The following is a 10,780-nucleotide window of genomic DNA, read 5'->3' as shown; positions in this document are numbered from 1 at the left end:
CCTGTGATGGTACAATAAACCGACCGAATCTGCAATTTGAGAGTAGATGGACAAGTTTAGGGACCGCCGATGAAATTCACTCTTTCTCTAATCAGGTGCTGTGCTTTCTGTCACAGGTCACCAACCAAACAAGGTGGTCTCAAGCATGCATACTTACTGCACAGGCAAAGCTCGTCAAGATCTCCAGTAAATTTGTACCGTGAATACATCCTGGTGTGAAGGGAGTGTACGAAAACGACCTCAACTGTGCAAAATCACGAAATTAAACAGTGATATATACTGGTCATTAATAATAAAATTGGCAACGGATTCCATCGACAGAAAAGTGAAACCTCGAATCTTCGAGCCAAGCAGGTATACGGTTATAGCAAAGTTCAACCAAGCAACAGCTGAAATCACCGGCCAAAGTCTGAATGACACAAGTCAATTCAGACCAACAGTAAGAACCAAAATCTGCATCAATTTTTGTTTTCTGCTTCAAAGAAATATCTGCATCAGAAAAAGAACGAAGCCCTGTACGAATGTCATTTCTTGATTGCATCTGAAACCTTATCTTCCTTACATAGTGGTTCAAACAAGGAATGCGACCATACTGCAACTGCATAAACTCAGCTAGTCGCTACAGACAAGAATCGCATTGTATCTATCCTTAATGAACATTGTCACCCCCATAAGCTACTCCACATAGGTACGCTAAATTCTCTGTGATTTCTACAACGTGTGGGGGAAGAAAGGAACGCGCACACACACACACACACTGGAGCCGCAGCATCTCAATCCTCAGTGAAAGCTGGTTGGTGCAGAGAGCTTACTGTCTCTGTCTTTGCCATCCTCGACCGAGGAAACCGAGTTGTCCTCGTCCTTCACAGCCAAGAACACCAGCAGGGCAAGTAAGGGGTAGCTGACGGTCATGAGCGCCCAGTTCACAATCAGCTGGGATATCAGGGACGTCTTGTGTGTGTCGACTTGCCATGCGACAGCCGCCCCTGCACTTTGCACCCCCTTGTAGAATCCAACGTACCTGCACAAGAGTTCACCACTGGTTTCAGGCAAGAGTTTTGATCCATGCCATGTGCATGCTCAAGAGATGGATCAACAAGAGTTTTGATCCACATCAAATGTGTGCTAAAGGGTGGATCTTTTTAATTTGTGGACAATTGTGTGCTTTGGTCTTTCTCTCTTTCCCCATTTCATCATGTGCACATGCTCAAGAGGCCTTGTACTCCAAGAAGATTACAAAGGCAGGCAGCAGCATATTAAGAATGTTGTCTGAGACAGTTATTTTTTCAAAAAAAAAAAAGGCATGTTGGATAAGAATCTTTTGAGGGAAAGCTGGATAAGAATCTTTATCCCCAATCATCTCAAGTTTGTTGTTGAAAGTCTTTCGCTATCAGAAATGACAACCTATTTCAAAGGTGAACTTCAGCATCTAATAATAAAAGGAAAAAGATTGAAAGGGGATCGCTTCGAAACTATTAGCATATACATCTTAAAAATCTCGCAGCGCTCCCTCTTTTCTTAACCAGTATCTTCCGTGTTCGTCATTAGTCGAAGAGTCCAAACTCCACAGGGAAAGGGCACGACCTAATTGGAGTTGACGATTAAAATATACATGGTGGCAGCATGGTTTGTGTGACTTGATTTTAAAAATAGAGTGAAGTAGTCAGTAGTCAGTGGAATCTCCAATCCAGATCTAAATAATTCGACTAACTTGAAGCGGGCATCTTGAATAACCAGGGTAATATTTATTTTTCATGAATACCAGGATGATATACCCCATGTTATGAACTGCCAAGCGAGCATCTTGAATAATCCAATGCCACTAACTTGAAGCCATTCAGTTCTGCCAATTGCTAAGCGATCATTTTTTAATCATCTTAAGCAAGTCCTAGTGAGTCAGTGAGCTGTACCAACCAAAACCAAAACCAAGATAAAATAGCAATAAGATGGATCGAATTGAGTTGGAGGAGTTACCTGCTGAGGATCTGTGAGTCGTTTGCGAGGGCGCCGATGATCCAGTAGATGAGGCTCTGGAACATGGCATCCAGCAGGCCGTAGCTGAAGTAGAGCAGGAATGGGCCGGCATATCGGCGTCCGTCCTTGAAATCGATGAGGTGCTCCCACTTGCCGTCCGTGTACCTGAACTGGTTGGCGAGTCCTCCTCCCCAGATGGCGGTTCCCAGCACAGCGACGGCGGCGACCCCGACGAGACCCCTCTTCCTGCGGCTGGCGAAGCCGAAGTCGAGGAAGTAGCCGATGCCGGCAGAGCCGAGCATCTGCGCGCCCCAGTAGAAGACGTTATTGAGGCCCTTGGTGCGGAGCGTGAAGAGGACGCCGTTGACGTTGTTGAACTGGTAGGTGTAGAAGAAGTTGCTGGCCCACGCGGCGGGGAGCACGAGCAGCATCTTCCAGTTGGCGAAGAGGGCGAGGATCTCAGCGAACTCGGTGGCGGGGGACGAGTAGGTGACCCTGGTGGCCTTTGTCCCGTCGTCGCGGACGATCCTGCGGGGGGGCAGGACGAGGAGCGTGAGCGCGGCGCCGAGGAGCATGAAGGCCATGAAGGCGATGTAGGTGCCATCGTTGACGCTGGCGGCGTCGTTCCCGCGGTGGTAGTTGAAGGAGAAGGGGAGGAGGCCGCCGAGGACGCCACCGAGGTTGAAGAGGCACCAGAAGAGCGAGATGTAGGTGCCCCGGCGGTTGGGCGGCGGGTAGGACGTCATGATGGCGCCCTGCGCCGCCCAGAGGAAGCCCGCGCCGGCGCCGAGGATCGCGCCGGCGGCGACGGGGAAGGCCTGGGAGTGGCGGTGGTTGTAGTAGAGGAAGGAGGCGGCGTAGAGCGGGTAGGTGAGGGCCCCGAGCAGGAGGGTGCGGCGCGGGCCGAGGAGGTTGTGCGCGGCCCCGCCGAGGACGCCGAAGACGGCGAAGCAGGCGTAGAGGGCGGTGTTGGCGTTGTCGGCGGTGGTGTGGTCGAGCTGGCCGCCGCCGCCGAGGCCGGAGAGCGCGTTGAACATCCCCGGGCAGCAGAAGCAGATTAGGCCGAGCAGGGACACCTGCGCCAGAGGGGAGTTGTAGCGCAGGAAACCGCGCTTCGCCGGCGGCGACACCTCCACCTCCCCCTCCGGCTCGGCCATTGCCCTCGAATTGATTTCGGACGATTCGATTCAATCCAATTCCACTGGATGAGGACGATGACGGTTGCGATTCTTGGCGAAGAATGAGGACGGCATATATAGTCTATAGAGGGATGGATTCTTGGCTTCTTGTTCGTTGGCATTTTTGTGATTCTTTTTTTTGCGAAGGAGGGAGAAGAAGAAGATGAACCACATTTCAACATTTGGAACAAAGATGAATATATACACTCAGTATATTAATTGCGCATTGAATGTACTGCTGCTTTCACATTTGTTCATTCTCTCCGAGGTTTTTCCGAACGGCTTAAAACATCATACGGTTTGATTCGGCACCGTCTCTAAAACTAAATTTTAACTCTTAATTTCTCTCGATCTTTCTTGCTTTCAGAATTCTCGCACAAGGCTTAAAAAGTTGAAAGGGTACTTGCCGGTAATTGGAATTCATTTGGTTAGGGGTGCTACTTATTTCTAGTACACAATGTACTTCAATGTTTGTTTGTATGTACTTAAAAAATCGAACTTGATCCACCTGTAAGGCTGTAATCTATAAATTTCCAAATAACACTATTTGTAAAATCGTAACTATATATTTGTAAACAAAAATCATAACTACGTATTACTTTTCTCGAAAAGTATACTGCAGAAATAAATAAAAAAGTTGGCTGCTTTTATGCGGCACAACCTCAAAAAGTATCATATGAAACAGAGTTGCCTTTTCATCTTATTCCCATATTCTCCTAGTGTAATTTATTTCTTGTGTACCGGATATAGTTCAAAGATTGAGGAGATATACATAACTTGTTGGTATACTTCAGAAATGATTGCCTAATAAATCTTAAATCTGTTTCAGGTACCTATTATTCACTAGACAAGTAAAAACAATATTGATTAATTAACCCTTATTCCTGTGAAGATTCATTCGCATACATCTTATCTTGCTTGACAGTGGTGGCCAAAACTGGGAAACATTCCAATGTTCGTGGCTGATTACCACAAAGGCGCAGCACTCAGATAGTTCAGTTCGGAATTTTGGACTGCATCTCTGTTCCACCTAGTAGATGGCATTCGTTTATTCTTTGGAGTACATGACAACAGCCATCTATTCAGGAGGCCCTAGCTTTTGTCGTTGCTGTCAGCTGGTTAACAAACTATGCAAGCTCATGTTTTCTTTTTTCAATTCAGAATACCTAGGAGGAACTATATATGCATCTTTGTATTTTTTAAACAAAATATGCATCTTTGTATTATGAAAGAAGAAAATAGTCACCCCAAGCCTCCCTGAACTGAGTTGGAATAACTTCCTGATTCATCATGCATGCTCACACATGGCATTTGAAAATGTATCTATTACACATTCTAACGGGCGCCCCTATCTCACTATAGCTATTGTGCCAACATGGGAGCCAGGGGCTCTGCGCACTGTTTGTGTATGTCTGCTTTACGCGTATCCCCTGAACCGGCTGTAATACCGAATTTTTGAAAAAAGAGAGAGAAGATTTTGACCAAAAGTTAACTTTTTGATCCGTTGCTCGTATGGACGATCGGAGAGTGTGGTTGCGTTCATCTCGTCGAGAGAACCCATTTTGCTATTCATATGTCCATTCCGGGCACTTTGTGATCCGTAGCAAGTCCAATAAATTTAGACCGTTCGTTGTTTTTTTTTTAAAAAAAAAAGGATAAGTACTGGATGGATCGGTCCTCAACCCGATCCATCCAGACTCTTCGCTCACGTTCACGTTTTTCTCTCTCTCGCGTCTCTCTTTCTCTCTCCCTGCGCCGCGCGTCTCCTGCCTCGCCAGCTGCCGCCGAGCGGCGTGCCGCCTCTGCGCCACACCTCCAGCCGCGCCGGCCTACCTGCGCCGCCGTGCTGCGCACCGCCGCGACAACTGCGTGCGCCGCACGTTGCCGAGCCGCCGTCGCCGCTGCTGCGTGCCTGCGCTGCTGCTGCCGCCGGCGCCGCCACTGCGTCGCGCCCGCCTGCCGTGTGCCACCGCCGGCCGCCGTGCATCTGTGGCCTGACCGAAGCAGCGAGCAAGCAGCAGCCAGCGCCGAGCAAAGAGCCAGGAAGAAGAAAGGAAGAAAGAGAAAAGAAAAGAGAAGAGAAGAAAAAAAAAAAGAGGAGAAAAGGAAAAAGGGGGAAGAAAAAAAAAGAGAAAAAAAGAAGAAGGAAAAGTTGGAAATTTCGGAATTTCGTCGGATTCGTCGTCAATCTTTCGAATGCGATTTCTCGATGGTACTACTTTTGGGCGTTCTTGATCGAATTTTCTTCGTCGCTTTTGGTAAAAGGCAAGTAACGTGGGGGTGTGATTCCGTGCTATGTCTATATTCATGTCTTACTCCTTTTGCAAATAAAATCGAAGTATATGTTTTTTTTTAATTCATTCAAATCATGGATGATGTTGCATTTGAGTATTTAAATCCATGCTTTTTTTATTGATTTGGATTGTACCTTTGTCCTCATGAATCAGTTGTGATTTTTATCACGAGTCATTCAAATAGGAATGAAGAATTGACGTCAATTCACATGCATACATATGCATTTATGCACTACATATGGTGATAAAGGCTGATCACTGCCATCGTGCGTGATTCGTACCGGTACATGGAGTTGCATGAGATGTTGGCATCGTCTAGCTCTCAAATGGAGTTGCATCATGGCATTCATACATTTTTTATGATATCTGAAGAATACAGAATTCTGGGAGTTGAATGCCATATTTTGATAGGAGACCGGGTTGAAGTTTGTCGTTACTTTCTCGACAAATATTCTGAAAAGATATTCTCTTTAAAACCAGGTGTTTTTTTTGTGTCGTGAGAAGAATGTTTATTTCCCAAATACTTTTGAACTAAGTGAGATGTGTTTATATTCATAGCGGTTACTTGCTGAGCTCGTCTCACCCCTTGTTAAATCTTTACAGGTATGTTTAGATGTTGACGTGCATTTTGGGAATGGATCTTGGTAGCTGCACACACTACCTCATCACCATGTTAATAGCTCAACCGGTGTTATAAGTGGTGTTTTTGGTGGTCTGTCGTTTGCTTGGTTTATATCGTGGTACGACGCTGGTAGCGTCGTAAAGGTTTCTATATATATACTGGTTATATCATATATTGTCTGCCTGTGATCTTTTTGTCGGTTATACCACCCTACAAAGGAAATGCTGCCAAAATTTTCTATTTTCAAATAATTAGGCATAGTTGTAAAGTAGGGTGTTACACCAGCAGTGCCCAACAAGACGAAACTGAGCCCCGCGGCTTCCTCCACGCGTCCATCTTCAGTGGGTCCTCCCAGAGAGAGAGAGAGAGACAGAGAGAGAGAGAGAGCAGATCGGGGAGCCGCCGTCGCCAAATCGAACTGTCACCTCCCTACCTCCCGCATCTGCTCATCGTGGTCGCCGTGGAATTGCTCGCCCTGCGCATTCCCCGTCTCCTTGTCGTACTTCTCGGCATCCCCTTGAGCTCTCGTGGAGGAGCTTGCCCTACCGACGAGGAGGCCGTCCACGCGGATGGTGTCGGCCGCACAGTCAAGGCCAACGGGGAGCCGCGAAGGCCCCAGCCCTGTCGACATGGAGGAACAAGGATCTGATCTGCTGTCCCTTAGCGTGAAGGCCGTCTTTCCACCCGCCACCTTGCCCTCCACCCACCGGCACCGACGACCCGACATAGACGAGCCCCTCTACGCGGCTGGATCAAGATCTGGGAGATGGAGAGAGGGAGCTTGAATGTACTTAAAGTCACCTAGAGGGGGTGAATAGGCGTTTCTAAATTTTAAACTCAGCAGCGGATTAACAAAGCCTAGGTACTCCGGTGAAGGTTGGATACTCCGGGAGTCCGGACTATCCGGTCTTGTCCGAATTATCCGGGTTATACAGGATTTCGAAATCGAAATGAATCTAAGCAAGTTAACTAGAATCTAAGAGATACAACAGGTTCTACTAGGAGTAAAATACTTAAACAATAATACCCTGCAGTAAGATACTCATGAATAATAGAATTTGGGAAAAATTCCAAAACTACAACAATTAGTAAAGCTTGCACAAAAATAAGGAGACAAGAATTTATCCCGAAGTTCGGCCACCTCACTAAGAAAAACATATGTCTCCGTTGAGGAGCTCTCAAAGAACCAGGTCTTTTTCAACTCTATCCTCTCCTAGCGACCACAAAGATCAAGCTAGATCTTCTTACTCAAATCGAAGGCGATTACAAACTTCCCGTGACACTCCACAATTCTTGGGTGCTCTAAGGGCGGCGCCTTGCCGTCTAGGAGCACGAGGCTCCAAGAGAAAAGATCACAAGTGAACGCTTGACGACAAACTCAATGCTCAAAGGTTGGATTTTGGCTCAACAACTCAAATCACTCTTCCAAACTCAATCTCTCAATTTTGAAGCAATCTAAGCACTAGAGAGATTTGGAGGAGCTCTTAAATGCTCTTAGGAGGCTTTGTCAAAGAGTAGCTCAGCAGCAACAGTAAGTATTCAATGCAAAGAGGTGTGGAGATATATATAGCTATCCCTCAAAAACTAAATGTTATTATTCTGGTTGACCTAACCCGGGGTATCCGGTGAACACTGGAGTCTCCGGCCATAAATCCAAAACGAGCTCAGAACAGTGTCAGAACTAGCCGCTACAGTTCTATTGAACTGCCTAGAGTATCCGGTAAACACCAGAGACTCCGGGTGACTCTTAGTCGCCACAAAGAAAAGGCCCGAAGACTTGCCGGACTCTTCGGCCTCTCCAGGTATCGGAGTATCCGGTGAACATCGGAGACTTCGGACATTTAAAATAAATGCTAACTGAGACTCTCTGGCGGAGTCTCACTCGGAGACTCCGGTCGAAAACTCCAACTACCGGAGTATCCGGTGAACACCGAAGACTCCGGTCATTTTTAAAATAAATACTAACCGAGGCTCTCTGCCGAAAACTTTCTCGGAGACTCCGGCCAAAATTCACCAAGCACCGAAGTATCCGGTAAACACCGGAGACTACAGACAATTAAAATTAAATCGAAACCGAGACTCTCTGGCGGAGTCTCACTCGGAGACTCTGGCCTAAAACACTAAGTACCAGAGTATCCGGTGAACACTGGAGACTCCGGACTCAGAGCACTTTGCCTATTTTCCGGTGTCCGTGGGTGAATGTCTCTCTCAATATTTGGTTCTAAGAGGTTACTTTGAGCATTGAGACACCATCAAAACTAACAATTGCATCCCTCTTGATAGTACGGCTTTTCTAGACTCAATTTTAAAGATAAAATCAAATTAAATCCTATTGAGTACTACAAATCGCTTCTCTTTTCTTTTTGAGGGACATCAACGTCGTATAACTTCATCAATGAGACTAAAACCTGTTCATAGCTTCAATAAACTTATTAGTCCCTTAATCGTTTTGTCATCAATAAGCCAAAACCCACTTAGAGGTCCTAGATGCACTTTCAGAGCTCGAGTCTAGCGATGTTGATGTCAGGGAAGCACGGATCTAGCCACGGTGGTGAGAAGAGAGAACGAGAGGGAGAGGGAGAGAGAGAAGTGAAGGGGGGAGGTGCTGCCATGTTGCGAGGGACGAGGATCCCCTAACGTCGTGTGTCGTCGCTGACATGTGGGGCGAGGTCCACGTGTTAGCGACGAAGTCACCATGATATCAACATCAGTGGATCCAAATCCTGTTGCAAGAGAGTCGAGAGGTAGAAGGATAGGATAGACATGCCAACTAGGTTTTTTTTGCTTGGTTTTTTGGCTCGGTTCGGTTCAGTGTTGGATCCTATAAAACCGGTAGTGAAATCTTGTCCTTATTTTCATGTAGTGGCTTTAGTAAAAATCTATTACACTATTAGTTCTGTAATATACGCGTACTACTTATTTTTACTTTACTCTATAACAAATATGAAGAATTAGATTGATTATGTCTTAACTCATATATTTAATTTCAGATAATACTACCGTATACGGATTGCCTAGACATAATCTTATTTGCTTTGATCAAACACTAAAGTTCTATATGGGCACGTATAGGCACGTCAATTAGCCTAGTTGTACATACACTGCCTCGAGTTGAAATTTACGTCGTTGTAGCAAGGTTTTTGGTAGTATCACAACAGAATTTGAGAATTGGAAAATTACTTTTCTATGTGAATATATATATATATATATATATATATATATATATATATATATATGTTGATGCAAAATAGTTTACATACAACCCTTTTCTTATAAATGTTGATCTGCAGCAAGAAATGAATTGGACTGGACAGAGTACGTAATCAGTGATGATGTGCTACCATTTGGAGCTAATAGGTGAGTGAGACTGCATTGCCATTTCCGAGCCGGCCGGCACTATACATGGATGTTATGTTAATCTTACCATATCGTCTACATTAGCTGCAACAAGTTGGTATATATACACTCAAATATATTTGTATGAGCTGATCGATGCGAAAAACTATGCTCCCTTCGCCCACAAATGTAGGGTGTATCTTATTTTTCAAATCAAAATAGATGGAGCAGTGCAGGAGCTTGACAACTGTATCAGGAAGGTGAAAAAGGAGATGGAGCAGTGCAGGAGGGGGCTCATTACACAACAAAAGTATCGCGGGAACATCTGAGGTATAAGCTAGAGCGCTTGCAGGATCAACATAACCTCATGCCAATTGGTTACACAAGGGAGACCACAATACTGGTTTCTTTCATGCTTTTGCCATGGAAATGAAGAGAGTGAACACTATAAGGAAGTTGAAAAGAGATGCTGGGAGTGTGGTGGAGACATCTGAGGCCGATAAGTTTGTGTATTGTAATCTATAAGCTTTCTCTATTCTACTGCAAATGGCGGATGAGTACGGTTCATTGTCGGGTGTCCAAGTGTGTGCTAATCATAATGCACTGAGAATAAATCATCTGCTTTTTGCTGACGATTCCCTGGTTTTCATGCAAGCAAGTGTAAGTGGTGAGCTTAAGATGCAATCGATTCTTGGTCTCTATGAGAATTGTTCAGGACAGCCCATAAATGAAGATAAATCTTGGGTGATGTTTAGTAAACAGACTCGGCGAGGCATCAGGAACGGGCTACATCACCAACTTGATATGCAAACAGAGGCTGCAAATGATAAATATTGGTCGCATGAAGTCCAAAGCTTTTGAATGCATAAAAGCGAAGGTTTGGAGACGAATTCAAGGACGGCAGTACCGGTATATAAGATGGTCAAAGAATGTTGGCTGATGATGGGATTAGAGGGAGAACGCAATATCTTAGCAAGCTGCACTTCGGCTCCATGCAAAGGGAAGTTCATCTGAAGATCCAAACTCTTATTTGGTCTTGGTGGCATGCACGGAACAAGGCTAATGCAGGTGATGCTTCTCCGTCCAATCGAAAATCCTGCTACATACTATAGCCCAACAAGGGACATTTTTGCTATTTTGCCGATAAAAAATCAATAAAAAATCAGCGTCTAATCGCACAGGACACTCCCTTTCCAAGGAAATATCCTTCTTTCAAATGATTGCTTGCAAAATGAATTTGAAAGCAACATTTTGTTTCTACTACTTTTCTTCCTTGATTTCAAATGGTTGCTTGCATTTAGACGGCAGGAAGATGTAACCCGCACTGAATAAGCTAGACCGACTGTAGCTACTACTGGTGTAGCCTGCCTACCTCT

At 45.3% G+C, this 10,780-nt stretch overlaps 1 protein-coding gene across 1 annotated transcript; it reads right to left on the bottom strand.

Annotated features, from left to right (window-relative positions):
* Positions 1 to 514: 514 nt before the first annotated feature.
* Positions 515 to 3,308, bottom strand: LOC133923817 (UNC93-like protein 1). The gene is made up of 2 exons (XM_062369087.1): positions 1,975 to 3,308; positions 515 to 1,021 (listed from the first exon to the last, which is right to left on the bottom strand). The coding sequence occupies exons 1-2, from the start codon at positions 3,129 to 3,131 to the stop codon at positions 781 to 783; spliced, it is 1,398 nt and encodes a 465-aa protein (XP_062225071.1). The 5' UTR covers positions 3,132 to 3,308; the 3' UTR covers positions 515 to 780.
* Positions 3,309 to 10,780: the final 7,472 nt, after the last annotated feature.

This window comes from Phragmites australis, chromosome 7 (genome assembly GCF_958298935.1).
Source record: "Phragmites australis chromosome 7, lpPhrAust1.1, whole genome shotgun sequence".
NCBI classification, from domain to species: Eukaryota; Viridiplantae; Streptophyta; class Magnoliopsida; order Poales; family Poaceae; genus Phragmites; species Phragmites australis.
Note: the sequence above shows the minus strand (reverse complement) of the source record. Positions and strands in the feature narration are given on the sequence as shown.